The sequence below is a fragment of the Struthio camelus genome, chromosome 1 (assembly GCF_040807025.1).
Source record: "Struthio camelus isolate bStrCam1 chromosome 1, bStrCam1.hap1, whole genome shotgun sequence".
Classification (NCBI taxonomy): domain Eukaryota; kingdom Metazoa; phylum Chordata; class Aves; order Struthioniformes; family Struthionidae; genus Struthio; species Struthio camelus.
Window position 1 is genome coordinate 132,801,884 of NC_090942.1, and position 19,457 is coordinate 132,821,340.

The 19,457-nt window shown below is 38.4% G+C and overlaps 1 protein-coding gene across 5 annotated transcripts in view; it reads right to left on the reverse strand.

Moving 5' to 3' along the window:
* Positions 1-4,817: 4,817 nt before the first annotated feature.
* IL1RAPL1 (interleukin 1 receptor accessory protein like 1) overlaps positions 4,818-19,457 on the reverse strand; it is a 764,216-nt gene continuing 749,576 nt past the window's right edge. For all 5 annotated transcript variants that reach the window (XM_009665395.2, XM_068917343.1, XM_009665396.2 and 2 more), the window contains 2 exons: positions 10,396-10,566; positions 4,818-9,310 (listed from right to left, as the gene is read on the reverse strand). In XM_009665395.2, the coding sequence (XP_009663690.1) occupies positions 8,592-9,310; positions 10,396-10,566 (890 nt within the window). In that variant the 3' untranslated portion in view covers positions 4,818-8,591. The remainder of the gene's footprint in view (positions 9,311-10,395; positions 10,567-19,457) is intronic.

Here is a 19,457-nt window from a genome sequence, read left to right on the forward strand (position 1 = left end):
TTGGCTGTTGCACCACTGCCTCAGCACTGTGCACCAGTGCTTGGCAGCTCCCTGTCTTAAAATTATGAGTTATTAGACAGGGATAAAATAAAAATGATTAATGAGTCTACAAACCTCCATGATGAAACCAAGATGTTATATTAAATTTATTTCTGTCTTTGCTGAATAATATAATATTAAAAAAACTAGATCAAATCTTTACAAGACACTCAGAATAAGTTATAACCAGTGATTATCTGGGGCAGAAGGACAGGAGGAGGAACAGAAAAATGGGCAGATTTGTGTGCCCAAGTGAGCTATTGAAACAATCAATGGCATTATATATTTATACTGATTAACCTTGGCTTTGAAATAGCTGGTTTTACTTTATTTTTCCAGTCTTTGGAGAACCTTAGCAAGTCAACAGGTAGCAATCAGAAGGCTAAAATGAGACATCTCACAGAAACCTGACCTTTCAGTGGGTATGTGGCAACAGGCTCACCCAATGTTTCTGAGACTCCATGTCCTTTTGCACCTGAAAGCATCATTTTCCCTTTTGACACCTCTTGGTTGAAGTGGGAGCAGAGAAAATCTGGCAGCGGTGCAATAGGGGACTCTTGGCCCAGTTCATATCTATCTTATTCCAGTTCTTCAGAGCGCAACTTCATTCTTCCTAATGTGATTATACCAGTGCTAAACCAACACAGCACAATGGTACCTCAGTCCTACTGCCTTCTTCCGTTATGAAGAAAAAAATTATGAGGAACTACAAGGAATGAAAGTACCCTGAAAATAATACGAATATGCAGTTCAGTCTGTCCTCAACCCTTTAAACTCTAGATTGCAGTTTATCAACATCTCAGAAAAAGCATAACAGATAAGAGGCCAAAAATTACTGAACTGGTAACTTTTCATCAATGTTTCATAAAGAACAATTTGGCAGATGTAATTCCATCGAAATACAGTCTCGGCTGCTGATTTTCTCAGCAAATACCTTACAGTAAAAAAAAAAAAAAAGAAAAGAAAAATGCATGGGAACTCTATTTACCTATCAATTTGTTGCATTGAGAGCTATTCATGACCTCTTTTGCTTAGGAGATGAGATGAGTGAGAAGGTAAGAGGAGAATATAGGAGATGAACCTTACTGACACTAATTGTTATCCACAGCGACAGCAACTCTGGAAGATATTTGTGTCATTCATATAGCTCCTGTCACCTTGAAAAAATATCTCCTCCTTCTAACAAGACCATAAAAATGGCTTCAGATAGCACCCGGGAGATGAAGGAAGTACCTGGGAAATTCTGGGTATCTAATACCCTACAGGCAAAGGATGTCTGTAATCCCCCATGGCAATATAACCAGGAGAGGTGTGTACAATCCACCTGGCCATTACATGACCAGGAAATGTCTTCACTATACTTCCCCCACCCTCTGTCACCTGCACACAGGTAACTGTGTCACACAGTCACCAGCAATGGCCTAGTTACAGGTTTGTCTTCATCTTGCAACACGTGGAGAACGTGGTCCTGTGAACAAACCAGGTTTCTGGGTCTTCTTTGATTTTTTTAAGAGAGGGTTGCTTATTTTGCTTAGTTTTACTGCTCTGTGATTAAATGGTTGCATGTTAAGATATTTATGTGTAGACATAAAAAAGTACAGAAGTGCTTTTCAGGATGTTACTAAGATTCAAGAGTGCTTATTTCAAAAATATTTCCCCAGATGTCTGTATATTTTGCAAAGATAAGTTTGTTTTGCTGAGGTAGACGTAGGTTAGTGATCTGAGAGAAGGAGCCTGATGCCACTGAGCTATTTTGCTAAGACAGAACGTGAGAGAGAGTTGTGTGGCTGTGGCAGTTCTCCTCTTTGCTTTGTATTTACATAATTGTCCCATTTGAATTTTCCTGGGTTTTAAGAAGACAAATGTACAACATTCTAATGCGACACTGAAGTTACGTGTATAATGCTAATTGATTAATTGTCTACTGAAGTGTCCCTAAGAACATAATTAGAGGTGCAGTGAGCTATTCACCAGAGAATATTAACTCTGGCAAACAATTCCTTCTAAATCTGTAAATTCATTGCCATATTTCTATTAAACTTGCAGTGAAGAATGGGACTTTGTAAAAATCAAATGAAATCTCTCTGTGATTTACCTATCATGCAAACAATGACAAGAAAATTTAAAACAGTCTCTCAGCTGACTTCCTTCAAAACTGCAGCTGAAAACAGCCTGCTCTGAAAACATAGACCCTTAAAGAAACAGGTTGAAATAGGACTTAGTAGTTGCACTGCTGCTTTGCTTTGCTTTGCTTATTTTTGTTTTTTGAGTGTGTGATCAGACCCTGTAGCTTAACAGCAGATGCATGGGTGAAGATATATGGAGTCCATGGCTGACCTATTTTAGACTTTCTTTTCACTTTGCAGGAAGTTCAGGCCAGTATCAGAATGCAGCTTCACAGGAGCACTATAAGAGGACGTAAAAAATGGTGTGTGAACCGAGAATAAAAATGAAGATTATTTACAAATCAAAGCTTTGCTCCTATAAGTCTCTTCTCAGGAGAGCAGACACCTAATCACCCTAAACGCTTGCGTAAAGAGTTTTCGCAGGCTTACAGCAAGCTTAGTGTGCTCTCTTGTGTGTCATGCAGCCTGCGAGGCAAATGCAGAGAGAAGCAGAACGAGAGCAGCCGATGGTGAGCTCAGGTGCAGGGCTAGCAGAGCTGGCTGAGAATGGCAATCTTCATTTATTTAGGATTGCACTCTAACCAAGTAAGCTAACCTCTTTCTAGGCTCAGTGTTGGCTTTGGCTTTGCACACTGAGCAAATCAGGAATGCTGCTGCGTGCTCCGTGCTCCCTTGCCTCTTGCTGCTTTGTGGCAAAGGACCTGCGCTCAGCCCTGCCAATGGCTCTCGGATTTACTGTCAGTAATAGTAAGGCCTTCCCACCTTCTTGCAAGGTTTGTTGCCTATAGTGGGGAGAAGCTTGGAGATATGTTGTGCCTATAGCTTCTCTCACCTGCACAGGGGCAGCGAAGCAAGCGGTGCCTCTCCCTGCGTGGGTACAGGCAGACTCCACTCCAAAGCCCTCGCTTGAGCTTGAGCTTCCTTCTCTGCCACTAAGTGCATTTGAGAGTGTGGGCTTGATAGCTGTTAATTTTTCCTGGAGAACAGCTGGTGATTTTGTATAGTTTGGAGAGGCAGAGCGAAAGATAATATTCGATAAAAAGAGAAAGAGAAGGTTAAAAAGCACATCCATTTTATTTTTGGAGCAATTTGTGTGTTCCTTCTATCATACCTTGACCAAAGAGAGAGATTTCTTAACCAAAAAAACCGCCCAAAAACTCCATCAGCTTCTTAACTCTCAGATTTTACTCCAAATCGTTTTTCTAAGTCTAGTCATCCAGCAGAGTGATGTGTAAACTCAAGACTAGATAAAGATTATCTATTTCATATAACATGTAGATGCTAGAAAATCATGCTACTCTTAATCCCTCAAAATATAAATATTTTAATCAGCTATATTTCAGAAATTGTCTTATCTAGGATATTGGCTATTTAATGTAAGCATGCTGATAAACTTTGGGAATGAGGCTGGTTGTAATACTTCCTTGAACAATTCCCAACCTCCATGTGCATTTTTAGTAAATTGAGCAACTGCCGAATTTATACGTTATTTAAATAAGTTTCAGGCCTGTCTTTGTATTTTCTGCTCTGACTATTACACAGTTCTGCAGACTCTTGACCTCCCACCCACAGAGTTTATTAGCACAGAGCAAAGATCAAATGTTGCCTCAAACAGAATTTAAACAAACACAAAGGATAGGAACAATCTTAATAGCAGAAATATTTCTATTAGTTTTATTCCCCAGGGCTCTGTATTTCTGGAACATCAAGCAAAGGTCAGCTGGAGAAGTGTAATGCTGCCAACACATCTTCCTTGAGCTTATAGGCTGAGTTGATGGGAAATGGCCCAGCAAAATAACATCACAAGTGACAACTTGTTATCGAAACTTAAATTAAGTGTACAAACCTCTTCATGCATCACACATACAACTTACAATGTCCATTCCCCAACCTCTACACAGTGGGCTATTTGTGAGGTGAAGAGTTGTGACTAATTGAAAAAAATGCTAAGGAACGTGCTGCAATCATTATAGGAGGAGAGTATTGCTTCAAATTTGCTTATATTTTTCTGATTCCAGCCAAATTAATTTCCTGCTCAGCTGAGAAATGAAGAAAAAAAAAAGGCTACTAATAGCAGCATATCAGATTAGAGGTGGTTGTAAAGGAAATATAGTTACTCTGGATAATAAACTAAACCTGTTATGGAGATTTTTTAGTGTTGACAAATTTCTGCCACCCTCTGTATCACAACAATAGAGGATGCACCAACAACTCTGTGCTAGACTACCAGCAAACAGAAAATCGCTCAGAAGTGATTAGATATGTAGGGCTATATTTGTGTTGCTGATCTATCTGGAGGATCCCCAGAAATGCCAGTTGCTTTACATAGGTCAGCCAGAGTGCAGAGCATTGCACGGTAAAAAAAGACACAATACAGTCAAGAAATAGGTGAATATTTTGACCTTCTCCATAGGCCTTTATCCCATTTTTGTCTTTACTTTACTGCTAGGATTTTTACCCTGCTTTGGATTTTAATTCAACTCTCCTTAGGCTTGTTAGTTTGACATTTTGTTTTTCTTTTCTCCTCTCCTCTCCTCTCCTCTCCTCTCCTCTCCTCTCCTCTCCTCTCCTCTCCTCTCCTCTCCTCTCCTCTCCTCTCCTCTCCTCTCCTCTCCTCTCTTCTCTTCTCTTCTCTTCTCTTCTCTTCTCTTCTCTTCTCTTCTCTTCTCTTCTCTTCTCTTCTCTTCTCTTTTCTTTTTTCTTTTCTTTTCTTTTCTTTTCTTTTTTCTTTTCTCTTCTTTTCTTTCAGAAAGAATAAAGGAAGCCTGTTTACCAGGACAGTTTTTTCCCAAATCTCATTGCTCTATTGATAATTTAAATGTGTCATTAATGCACCATATTCAAGTAAAACTTTGTGAATTTTAATCAGACGGGTATAACAAGCTTTCTAATTATCTTGAAGCTGATTTCGCTCAGTCTGTAACATACACACAAGCTGTGCACTAATAGAAAAATATAAGTTTTCATCTAAGGCTAACTGTGTTTAGCTTGAAACCGGATCATATTGAAAAAAATGATACTGAAGCGTTTGACATTGGTCACCCGGTGAGGACTGGGTCCCTACTAAAATTCAACAGACATTTTCCTACTTCTTTCATTGTGGTCAAGATTTCAGCCTGTCATAGGCTGCCACTGTGAGTTCCTTTTCTGTTTGCTTTTCTAATTTTCTTCTCTCACACAAATCAATCTTACATTTGTTCAGCTTTATTAGATTTACTCTCAATTTATGCTGTTGCAACTGAGAACAGAATCAGACCCAGCAATGCAATCTGCCTTCAGACTAATTAGTTGCATACTGTACGGTCCCGCATTTCTGTCCAGCTGTACATGCTGTCTGGAGGACCTGTATACTGAATTTCCATAGGTTGTGCAACAGAGTCCTTTAGTTTTATATCAAGGATTACCCTGATAAGAGAGAGCCTTACAAAGACAAAGCACCACACTTGGATAATTCATGTGCATAGAATCCTCATAGAAACCCGAAGTTATTGACCTGGCAGAGTAAGTCTTTCCAATCATTACACTGTACAGTCTTAAAAATAAAGTGCTATTTGTTTATGGCTAAACCTTACATTGGCTATTGCATGCACGCTTCAGTCTGCATTGTCAAAAACTAGAACACCTTCACCAGAAAAGGATGGAGCCTAAGCACTAGGGCAATGACAGTTTGTTTTTTTTTTTCATTTTATTTTGCGTTCCAACAGAACTTTTGTCAAACATAGAGCACGTGAACACACAACAGTTTCCTTCACTGCTTCCCACACAGAGTTGTTCATAGAGGAGGAATACTAAGGAGGAATGTTTCTAAAGCCATAGACAGCTTCTCCATTTATTTCAGATTTTGGTTTTTTTTGTGTTTTTTTGTTTTTTATTTTTCTTTTGTTTAATATTATGACAAAACATTATAAGAAAAACTTTTTTTAAGTAATGTGAATATCAAATAGTACCCATCAATCCCTGAATCATGCTATTCAAAGTGCTTAAACCTACACTAAAAATAGAGCAACAGAAAAGTACTCCCGATGTGGCTAAAGAAACACCTACCAATGGTTTGAGTGTGACTGCGGTCGGATTGTTGCATTCTACATTTATTCCACATCCCAGTCTTTACCCCAGGGCATGTAAGGGGGAGGGAAAAGGGGGAGAATAATGCATTGCTTTTAGAGGGAACCGGGGTATTTGGCATCCAGTTGAATGAAGGAAAATGCCATCAGTGCCTGACAGCTGTCTATAATAGCAAGTAAATAATAGCTTTCTTAGAGTATGAAAATAACCAAATGTGCAAAGCTGTCTTAAAATTTTATCTGGCCTGGCAGCTTCATTTCCATCTTGTGGACATTTGGCACATGTCCAGAAGGAGACACTGTAATGAACAGACTGTAGAAAAGGACTCCAGCGAATTGTCAGAAAAATAAACATTTTTAAGCAAATAAAAATCAGTGCACATCCCCAAGCTCCATTAGCTTGTTATGCAGATACTGAGATTTCTTGACTTTCACAACAGGATCATAGCCATTTCCTCCCACACTGTCAGTTCTGGATTGCTCCCACAAACATCCCCAAACTGCAGTTTCCCCGCTCTCTACCCATCACTTCTCATTAATAGGACCAAAATATAATAAGCTGTACTTTTCTCATTGTGACCGTTAGCATGAACAAACCCCACGCATCCATTATATTGGCCAATACAAGTCAGCTACCATAAAAATAGCTAAAGTCAATTAATTACTGAAATAGACTGTAAGATCTGCTTTTCCAGTATTACAGTAACATTTCTGCCAGAGTAAATGAAACCCACGACGATACATCAGTGTGCTGCAACCAGGAACTGCCCCAGCTCTCAGAGACTAGCAGAAAATTTGGCCTGAATACATTTTACAGTTATAAAATATACAGTTTCTTCTCTTTACTCTTTCTAAAACCAGAAAGGACTTTTCCATTATTTAAAAGATAAGTATGGGTAAGAGGCTTATTTCATTTGTCTTAAAGAAATGCAGTTGTAAATGTAGTGGTTTTTTTTCAATTCCCTAGCAGCCTGGGTACACACGTAATTTGCAACTCCTCAAAGATGGAATCATACATTAAAAATAAAACTAATTTCTTTTTTCATTAAAGTGAATAAATTGTTTTCAATACTTCCAGGTCTGATTTAAATATTAATTTTGTATAAATAATGTTTATTCTTAAAACAATGATATTTATTGGTATTCATGTTGTGGTTTTTTCTGCCTGAGTTCTTACTGAAATCATATTGAAATTAATACAGTTTTACTTGTCATTATAAGCTGAAATCAAATGAAAGAAGATTTCTTAATCCTCAATATATCATTTTAAAGAAAATACAGTTTGTGAAACATTAAAATACAGGGGGACTCTAATAATGTTTTGCCCTTGCTTGTTTAGAAAATAACACTTTCTATAATACAAAGTGACAAGCCATCTATGATATTGTCCTTTCATTCCGCTTTGGTTTGGAAGTCATCACTGTAAATATCAGCAGGACTCAGTGTACTTCAGTGCCTAACACCTTATTTGCCTGACAATTGATAATAATCTTATTTGCAGAAATTTGGAGGGAGAGAGAGAAAATGTCAAATGCCTAAAAATAAAATCTGCAACCACATTAATACTTTTCCAGGAAGAGTTAAAATTATGGTTCGCTTTTGTATTTATAAAAGGGATACAGTCAACCCATTCTTAAAACAAAGCAATGCCCCCGCCCCCGAGAAACAAAAAACCAAACCATCTCTAGTTTCTACACACTCTGTAGTGACTACTGTGAAGAAACTGATACAGACTGGGTATATTCTGGTGTTTGACGAGTAGCTACCAGGTTAAATGTTAGACGATCAGACTGCAGTGTTACCCAAATGGGGCCGTTGCAAGGGCAGGGAAGGAGTGGAGCACATTATGGGAGGAGAAATGAAACTGGAGCTCTCACTGAGGGACGGGGTCCTTCTAAGAACAAATATTCTTCAAAACAGGTGAATTGCAGCAGGCATGGCCTTCGTGTATCAGGCTAGGCAGGCCAACAAAATGGATGTTGCGTCTGGTATCAACATAGCTTTGTCCAAGCATTCCCAGGAGAGGTTAAAAACAAAACAAAACGAAAGTCTGAAACTATGCTAATGAAGCAAAAAAGTTTCCTATCTATACAGCAGTCTCTCCATTTAAAAAAATGTAAATATACAAATTCCAATGACATATAAAACAAAGTTGAAAATGTGAATGGGAAGAGACATGGGTAAAACAGGAAGACTGATGCTACAAAGAAATTGCAAAAAACATATATACAAGACCCTGTTTTTCCTCGTATGTTATCGATTGTAATGCATGTTTAACAGCAGCAGTCGAGGATGTAGTTCCAGGCACCGGACTGCAGACTCTGCTCCTACTCAAGGGGGTTGACGTCCCCTTGCATTTCTGTCACCAGATGACACTGGATATACTGGTCTCCCGTGGCAAGAGGGGCAGTATCGCACTGTTTGTGTGAGCCTCATCCGGGTTCTGCTCCCTGTTAGTTTTTGTCTGTGGCCGCTGCCCATTTATAAGTGTCATAGGGATGTTGCAGTAGGTATGCTGGTTACCTATTGAGGTAAGAGGCAGGGTGCCGGCAGGAGGTACGTCATATTCATAGCTTCGATAATAGTGTTTCTGGCGCATCTGTGAATGATATGTGTTATGAAAGGTGGAGCGTAGATCTGGATGGGCAGTGGCAAGAGCAGTGGAGGTGGCAGCAGCCATGGAAATTGCGGAGACTGTCTGAAGTTCCCCAAAGGGCCCCTGCTCACTGACATCTAAAACCTGCTCGTGTGTGATGGGTTCTATCCTCTTAAAAGGCATTTCGTACTGTAAACGTTTCCAGAATTTGGAATTCAACTTGTTGCATTTTGGCCCATGCCATTTAATGACAGTGAGAAGCTTGATGGTATGTTTCAGGGCCTCGACCTCCTGGTAGTTCATAATTCCCCGTAGTTCACTGCATTCAATCAGTATCACTTTAATTTCGCCTGTGACTAACATGTTCCGAAGCCTCGTTTCCAGTTCAAAGATGCTCCAGCCTCTTCTTACCACATAATTTGGAGTCATGACGATGATCAGTCGTTTGCTTTGGTCTACACATCTTGCCACGTCTTCAATGTAGGCTACAAAATAAGACAAATGCTCAAAAATCAATCCAAGAAAATATTCCGCTCCCATAGGCTGGGGGAAAACAAGAGAGGTAAATTCCCTGGCTCCAGAAGAGTTCACTGCCTGCTGCAAGAACATCAGTTGCAAACATTTATTCCAAATCCTCCCATGTGTTGCAGTTCATGAGTGTTTGTGAATGAGGTGTGGTTTGGTACCAGTACGTATATCTTTGTGAGAACAAGTATGTCCATAATTATTTTCCCTTCAAAAAGGTGAAGGCACCCAGCTAGGTAACCGAACAGCAACTATGTGCTTCAGTTCGTAACTCAAATGCTACTTTAATGTGTGCTGTAGGGTTACATTCTTCTTTTACTTTTATTCCCTCTGCCACACAGTCACAAAAACAGAATATTGCCTCCTGCAAATTAATATTTAGGCTGCTTTAGATTTAAAAATATCCATGGCACTATGTTTAGTGTTATACTTTACCTATATTATACATCCTTTCTTATCTTTAGTAAAATATACAGAACTTAGTAGCTGGCTAAATGGTTAGACTGATAATTACGAAGGCTACTATAACAAATTTACAAAAAAATAACTGAAGGTAGGTTGGACTATGTGAAAGAAAGATGAAAAAGAATATACACTTTCACCAGCTGGAATCAGTTCTCATTTTCAAGTTCTGAGAATGATCTAGTACCTCCACTACAAATTTATCTGCTATAGACACTAACAGAATTCACTCCTTTGCTCTGCTGCAGGTATTATTACTCGGCTCTTGCCTTAGTCCTTCCTGCCTGAATGTCTGGAAAAAAAAAATATAGCAATCTTTCGTATCTTTTTTTCTGACTTAGAATCAGGGATATATTTCCAGACACACCCCCAGGAACAGAAAACAAGGGCTAAAAAAGATTCTTTTAGCTGGGAAATATACCTTAAGCGTGTCTGGTGGCTTGCACTCTCTCTTCCTTAAGACAATGGAGGAAACCCATAGATGACCGTCTGAGGGAGTATGCATAGAAAGGACACTAAATCCACATACGCAATCACTATATTTACCATTTAAGAAACACACAGGCATAAGGATGAGACTTACTTCCTGTGGGAATCAAATCTCTATCTGGTATGAACAACTTGTATCCATAATGCTTTTCAAGCATATCCGGTAGGATCTCAAGAGCAAATCTTTCTTCTTCTCCAGTTTCTTGATTCCATTGGTCAGGATCCACTTTGGTATAGGATAGATATGCATCGTAATCTTTGTTGTCTAAAGAAAGAGGAGAAGAAAGTAAGTTAGACTATGTATTATTCCTGCACATTTCCTAGATAATTCCCCAGGAATAGCAAATTGTTTAGATAAAATGGTGAGCTTTCACCCATTCTCCAGATATGACTCCATATAGTTCCACCTTTGCCACTTTACCTCATAGAGTTAATCCTTATTTACACAGATACAAGGAAAAAGGGGTTGATATCCTTAGACAGAAGTCAGTTTGTGCATATATATTTGTGTAAGGGTCTATAACGAAGGATATCCATTACGCTGTGTGGTGACAGCTTATGATCACAAAAGAAAAACGTCACTGAGAATTCAAATTCTTTTCTATCTTCAAAAAAGAAAAGTATGAAAATAATTAAATTAATGCACAATTGTCTATGCTGCATGGTAAAAACATTTCAGTCTTGCCAAATTTGTGCTATAAATTTAGGGCCCAGAGCTGAAATGTTCCCAGTGTAGGTGTAGGTTTACTTATAAAAATCCTTGGCTTTCCAGGTCTGAAATTGTTACCAAGTTTAAAGCTTTGCAGCATCAGCTCCTGGTGATGCAGTCTAAATCTCTTGATTTCTGTGTGCTTAAATTTTCTGATTTAATGTTGCATTAATGTACATTTTGATATTTGACAGTGTGTCCTTTCATTTCAATATAAGAAATAAATGTACCTGTTTCTTCAATGTGTTTGGTGTGCCTACTTGAGAGACTGAATCAAAGGAGCCATCATTAATTTTCATTAGGAGGTCAATAATGGCAAGTGCTGTGGAACTAACTCAGTGGAAGAGAGGTCACATTTTGATTTTTGTTGTGAAGAAAGAAGAGAAAAATCAATGGCAAGAGTAATGAAATGTTAACATCCTTCTAACTCTCTCGACAACATTATGCACAGGCTATTGAGAATATCAATTGCTTGTAGAAGAGAGCTGATTGAATGCTCTATTGTGTGTCATAAGTAACGTTGCATTCGTTCAATGCTGAATTCAGTTATTTACTGAGCCAGTCCCTTCCTCATTTATTCCTTTTTTTGTAGTCTGGCAGCACCTATTTGGAAAAGCCTGCCAAATGCAGTATGGATGTAAAGTGCACAAATTAAGTCAGTGAAAAGGTGCTAATCTTGAATGGCCCACTCTTCCTTCCCAGGAACCATGCCTGCTATGCTCATTAAGATTTGCAGATGGCAGAAGTAAAATGGTAAAATTTCAGTTTCAAACTCTGTGAAAAGTGTTCATGTGCTTCATTCTCTCCCCTGAACATTTTCTGTGTGCAATGATCTATTGGCCTATTGTGTTCATAGAAAAAAAAAAGAACAAGAAAAGTAAAGAAAGAGAAGCACTGTCTGCTATGGTTCACTCTTTCCATTATTCTTTTCTGGAATATTTGTGAAATCACAATCCTTCACATTAAAAAAGCACCTAATGCCTCAGACAATGGCTTGAAATAACACTGAATGGATCTAGTAAGAGATACAGGGAGTTTACAGGGACGGCTTCTGATTCTACAGTAGGACAGTGTCAACCCAGCAGCAGCATTAACGTGCAGAAAGGTCAAGAGATAGATGGGAAAAATACCACAAGCTGAGAAAATGATGATGTGGCAATGTCATTTTCTGTTATCACCTTGGTAATGGTCATAACCATATTACACGCTTGAGAGCAGCGTTGGTCTATTGAACGTCTTTAATCAAAGATGAGAATGCATCATTTCTCAAAGGGATAAATTATAAGAAATAACGCAGTGTTCAAACCGTTTTAAAGGCTTCAGGATATCATCTATCAAGATGGCGTGCACGTTTCCAATTAGAAAGAAAATTCACACTAGGCCACTATTTTCTTGCATATGTAAATATCACATTAATGCACTTATTTGAAGTATACAATTTCCATACCTTGTGTGTGTGTGTGGGGGGGGGTCCAACATTTCCACCAGCTAGAACTGCCATATCTTAGCCTGCAGGGAACATTTCTTTCTACACTACTTCTCTGCACAGTTTTACTAGCGTATGTCTCTAAATGGCCAGCATCTAGGGTGTGTCCACACAGATGGGTTCAGGCAGTCATGAATTTATTGAAACTCCAATTCAGCTAGATATGCAATCTATTTTGGAAAACTTTTAGATGCATTAGCACAGTGGCTTCCCTGAGCTAATATACAACCCATCTGTCAGATATTTTTAACTGTGACAAAAAGTAGAAAGCTCAATTTAAAGTAGAATTACTTTATCTGGTAATTTTGTTTTCAGATTGCCCAACACATTGGAATGAGCAGACAATTCTCAAAATCTGAAATGCATGGGTTACACAGAGCATGATGAGAAATTCTATTTGATTGGCTTTAGGATGTCTGCATATTAGCCGGATTTTGAAGAACTAAAATTATTTGGGTTACATTACCAACTCTGTAAAACATTTTAAAAACTACAATAGGCAGATAGCTATGTGGCCTTTTCTGTGATGTAGTAAAAGAGGAATGGGATCATTTACTATTTTCTCTAATTGGTCAAAAAAACCTAGAATTTCAGGTGTAGAGAAAACTGGGAGAACTTGTAAAACTACTGCAATTCACATCTGTACGGAAGTGTTTAAACAGATAGTAGATACAACTTCTCTGTATGTGGTTGCTAAAGAGCTCCACTGACTCCTGCTTTCAACCAAGGGGACTGATCCCTATATTCTAAAGGACCTTTCTGATCTTTATTCATATTTTTAAAATGCTTTCCTAAATGGACTGAAAGAGCAATGTGAGTCTGCAAACATCTGGCTCTTGTGGCTGAGTCAGCGAGTCCGGGACCTGGGGCTCGCATCTTGCCAGTTCTTTGGCCACATCACACGGCAGCAGGGAGCTCTGCAACCTCTTTGCTCTCAGGCTGTTTCCCACGTAGGCTATCCGTTGAGCAACACGTCCTGGAGTCCAGCAAACATGCAGGAAGTGCAGCATAGTTTTGTGTTTTCTTGGCTATTTACAGGAACAGATATTTTTCCCATGAAAAAGTTTGGTCTCAGCATACCTGCCTTTTCCAAGGAAAACTACTTAATCAGAAAATTCCTGCTCTGAATAAGTCATGAAGGACTTTATATTATTGCTTATATTATTAGGTAGTAAAGGAATAGCTAAAAATTCCCATACTTGGGTACAAAATCAATTTGGGTACTGGTCCGATTAAATATTCAGTGTCAGAAAACAAAGCCAAATCCAAATGGAAAAGAAAGCAAGCTACTGGCAACTCGAGCTTCCCTTTAACATGAGAAATTCCTTGTTTCCTCCCATCAGCAGGCAGTTCAGTTTACTATCCATGCATCCTTAGAATGAAGACGTGATTGACTGATTGTTATTTGCACTTTGTCTTAGGTATAGATTATGCCATTCCAAAGATTTGTTTTTGTCAGGTTCCTGTGCATTAGCAATAAACTGGAGCATACTTACTCACTACCTGTTTCCTCCTACAAAAACACCTGCTAATTACCAAAGACAGGGATGTTGATGATTTCATCCGAATCTTTTTTCTTTCCCATGGAGAGTAAAAGCAAATAACTACATATACTTTTGTATCTGAGAGCACTGCTCTTCCCTTAACCATTTCAGGATTCCTTTTTATAGAAACATATCAGAAAAAGTTCATTTTGCATTGCATCTAGGTAGTGTGTAGACCTATGTTATATATTGAATGTCACTTAATTTAGCAGACACAGTAGAGTATGACACACAATATCATGCAACAGCAATAGCACGAAACATTTAAATGCAGGTGGGAGGAGGCTTAAGTTTTCCTCTTCCAATTCCTTGAGAACGGACAAGTAATCCCCTCTAGTTACGTGGTTTGTAGCTGCAGACTGCTGCCTATCTGGAAGGACACAATGAGGCAGGAGCTCTGATCGAGTGGCCTCCATATCTGTGAAATTTTGTTGCATGCATTTTGGGAAAAGACTGAAACAAAATCTAAAGCAGACCTCACGTGGCCAAATTCAGCCAGACTCAATGCAAAAAATTCTTTGTTAGCGCACTGTAAACAAGCCTGAGAGCGCACAGGGGCTTTGGATTAGTTTAGCACAGTGGGGTCAAGTACAGCCTGTGCTAAAAGTATGATGCGTTCAGTCCACGTAGGTTTCAGTTAGCCCAGACCCACTGGTAGTTCAAGACTCTGGTCAAAACAGACCATGAAGACAAACTCTGGTGAATCATTTGAACTGCTATATGGATGCAAAAGTTGGGACATTGAGTAACGGTTATGGAAGTATGCTCAGCCACAATTCCGAGAAAGTTGTTTGGGTCAGTTTTAAGGACAGACATTCAGGATGAAATCCCATCTCCATTAAGTAAGTATGGAAACATCATTTCAGTAAGCGAACGCAGGATTTTTGCCAAAATGCCTGCTGCGTCATTTAGGATGAATTCTTTAATGCCATCCATTCCTTTAAGTAATCTTCTAATTGTAAAAATGATCACATTCCCTGTAACTTTCTACAATGTTAATCCAGTAGAAGTCGTATAAACTTTCAGAGGCTGAAGTTGCAAATGTTGCTTCTTTTTGCAAGAAGTAAAAATGTTCTCTGTAGCAGTCATTTAAAGGCTCAGTATAAGCATAAAATGAAAGTCAGACTCCATATGCATCTACTTTGTCACATGCGAATAGGATCTCTGGGTAAGTAAATTGCTCAGACATCTAAGTATTCATCTGTATGCATGCTATTTTAACAGTTATGCAGAAATGGTAAGCCAGTGCCTACAAAAAGATAGATACAACTTGGCTTTCTACAGGGACCAGCAGACACATTCAGCTTTGAATTTACATTCTACATGTCTGTGTTTTCTAACGATTTCCATGTTGCACTCCAAGGAGTCAGTAGTTTGGGCCTTTGAGGGTTTATCAAACACTGAAGATATCTCTGCTAATGGGGGAGAGAAGAATTATACTTACGGATGAAAAATTTTCAAAAATAAAATTCCATAGAGTAGACTTTTCATTATCTGCTGTGTTCAAGCCGATGACAAACTCTGATTTTCAGCTGGTATATGTTTTAGTACAAGAAAGATTCACAGAACAAAATAAAGAGAAATCCCACAACGCCTTACCTGATAGTGTCACTAGATGTGAACCCTTCTTTCAGTGAACCTGTAGATCTAGGCACTAGCGTTAATCCACACCTCTGTGTCTCCTAAAATCCTCTAGAGCAACCAGCAGTGACAGGGGAAGCATCGGGTGCACTGAAAGGAGCTGGGCTGCTTTCGCAGGCTGCTCTGCAGCTGAGGGCAGCCACTGAGCCACCCCTGCCTTCAGCAGATCAAATTCATTGATTGATTTCTAGATCAAAACAAGGCCAGCTATGGATGGGTAGCTAATTTCCTTCCTTCCCCAGAGCACATGCCAGCAGAGGAAACATTCACATGCTCATTACTGGAATCCAGGAGCAGGATGCTGCTCTAATGAGGAGTGTCAGGATTTCAGGTGGAGTCCTTAGAAGCGACAGTACTGGATTCTCCCAGTACTGCAGGTAATCAGCGTCAAGAAGAGGCAATAGGCTTTCCTCTTTAAAAATGTGCTATACTCAGCACAGGTTTTAAAGGAGCGAGTCTTCAAAATTTCCCAAAGAGCTTTGTTGCATCAAAATAGTAATGACATATGATGTTTCATAAACTGCACTTGTTTCATTACTTGTGAAGCCATATTTAATACACCTGGTGCAAAAGTGCTCATCGCCCTCCACATAATGAAAAATGTAATTCAAAAGCTTAGCTGGCTACATAGACTCTAAAAAGACCAAATCATTATGAATCTTTAAAAATATTTTTGTTTTTATCCCCATAGTATTTGCTGTTGGTTATGGAACTCATTCTACTATTTTCTTTTTTTTTTTTTTAATTTTGAACCCCTCCCTTTAATGAAAATAAAGAACTATCAACATTCATTTTGCCATGGTAAAGCACTTATTAAATGTAGCATTCCTACTAATAGTCCAGATTCTTGTGCAGAGTGGACAATGTTGAACTGGACAGAAATATTGTGAATGAAAACAGGGGAAGAGGTTAAAAAATTTATTAATCAATTCTAAATAGGTTTTTAGAGTATTCTCAGCACATATTCTCAGCACATCATAGGCCAAGAAAAGCTTTTCCTATGCCCATAGTAGAAAAATATGCCCGTATATAAAAGTATTGAAGCAATGGGCATGCATTTTTTTTCCATTACTATCAATTCATTAAGCCTTATTGAATTTTGGAAGTCTGAAAAACTTGAAATTTTTTTTTAAAGATAAATTTTTTGTATTTTCTTTACAGGAATATTTACAGGAACATTGTTGACAACCCTGAAGTACTAATGTTACATCTGACATTACTTGAAAACTAGAAATAATTGCAGGCAGATATAAATTCAGCCAAGTAATACAATGCAATGATTTTAAGTTACAATAAAATCCCTCTCTCAGCTATATTTTTCCTAACTTTCTATAATTAGAACTAAAATTTGTCATTGAAATATACACAAGATAGACTATAACTTAATTAATTAAACTGAATAATCTATTATTAATGGTAATTTTTCTGCTTATACTTAGTCTAATTTTGTATTCCTGACTAAATTAAAAGTGCATCTAAAATGTCTCTCAGTCACTTTCATTAACATGGAATTTTAAATTAAATACTACTACTGAAGACATTCTACTTTTAATATAAAAATTTGGTGCAGCACCAATCTCAGAGGTTGGTCTTGATAGATATGAAAAGTCAAGAGTTCTTATAAGAGTTTTAAAATATTTATGAAAAATAGAAGATGATGATAGAAGTTATTCTCTCAGTTTCTGTGAAATGTTTGCAGGTCCAACACAGAACTGAGGAAAAAAAGAAATGCTAGTAAATATCAAAAGACTGAATGGCTACCACCTAGCAGGTAGTCATAGCAGAGCAGAGAAGTTATCTATGAAAGACTGGAAGTAAGCAGGCACTATTTAAAAAAGGAGGCAGTAGAAAGGCAATAACACAGGATATCCTATAAACTCTGAAAATGGAGGAATCAGTCTTGGCATCAGGCAAACTTCTTAACCTAACGAAGTATCATGAGGTGACTGCTCTTATTATGGCCTTAATTGAACTAAGCACCTAATTATCTACATAAAATACATGCTTAACTTCATGTATATGTCTAAGTTCTGCAGACCTCTGTGACAGTACTTCTAATTAATACCTGGGTTAATTATTTTGAAAACTGGAGTAGAGGCAGCTTTGATCTAGACAAAATTAACAAAAAGTCAAGGAAATAATTGTAGATATAAATGAAACTGAGGAGAGAAATGGCTTGGAAACAAGTTTTCATCACAACATTCTTGCAGTCTGATGCCAATAGGGTGCATTCATCTCACCCACCCTGGAAATTTGCAATGTGGTTTGGATTTTGATAAAAAAAAGACAAAAAAAAATCAAAGTTTAGAACCACTTGACAGAGCTGCTGGATAAAGGAACAGAAGATATATCAGTCTTCATGAACAACAGTATTCATTCGTATAAGATGGAGTTTGTTTTGTTCCTGCTGTGCTTCTGGACTTTCTAATCTATAGCAATCTTTGAATTCTAAAGTAGCTCTTGATAATTTTGTTCATTTTTAATTTTTAATTATGTATATACTTTAGATGCTATAAAATGTGATTTAGGGAGACAGAAAAAGAGCAGGAATTTTTCTTTGAACTGGTACATTTTGAACACATAATCTAGAAAAATCCATATTCAATCTAGACAGAAATTGAGATTTTATTATTTGAACATTTCAGATGTAAATAAGTTGCATTAAAAAATTAACAGTTAAGAGAAGGACTCCAACAACATAATTTTAATTAAATAAGAGGAAAATTCCTGTTTTGTAACTAGTAGCATTGAGAAAGATAAAGGCTGCACTTTTCCAAAGATGATTTTAATAGAATTTGAAATTGATATTCATAGAGTAGCATTTCTTATTGCCACAATTTGCCAATAGCCAATTAGCATATATACGTAGTTCTGAGGCTGCTATTGCAAACTTATTCTATGGGTCCTGAGGGGAGATTCTGTAATTGCAAAGTCACTAGTTTCAGCAGCAATTTCAGTCTAGCTATACCTGCATAGCATAATCATTAACACAAGCGCTTTGGCAGGTGCCTAAGCCACTGGTAAAAGTTATATTTGAAAGTGAGCAGCTACAGCACACTGAACCATTAAGAAAGTCAAGGTGTTGCCTCTCCTTGCTGGGTAAGAGGTTACTGGCCTTAAAGCCTGGAAACTACTAAGAAGTATATCTTAAGCGATTTTGTGTTGTGCTGTTAATGAGGTCTTTTCTGGGCAATGCCATAGGACTGTTTGTGAACCCTGCTAGTCTTTTGCAGCTAGATAGTGGTAGGGAGGAAAATCATGATCACCTAGGGAGTCCCAGCTGCAACAGAGTCTTCAAGGCAGAAACTGTCTCATCAATCTTTTAATCTGACCATTGATTTGGTTCCCCTCACGAAGCAATAGTAATGCGTCTCTTAAGAGCGCAACCAGCGCAGCCCAGAGCCAGCCATTAGCGATGTCATAAATCAAGACCGAAGAAGACTTCCTGGATTCAGAGAACACGGCACTGTCACATTTTAGGAGCGCTTTGTTGTATTCCAGCAAAGTGCAAAAAAAAAAAGCAACCTGCAGGATTGAAAGTGAAAGGCACTCCATGGCCCTGGCTCCCAGCTGCCTACCCTGGCTGCATAGAGACTGAGACCCTCTTCCCTCAATATGCTCAGGTTTCCTTTGCGAGGAAGGTTGAGAACAAGATCCAGGACCGCAAGGGGCACCACCCTATCCAACATCGTGGAACCTCTGATGGGACTAAAGGCACTGAGGGTCATTCTGAGAGTCATCTTATCAGCCCTTAAGCAAAGCTGTCTTGTTGGAGT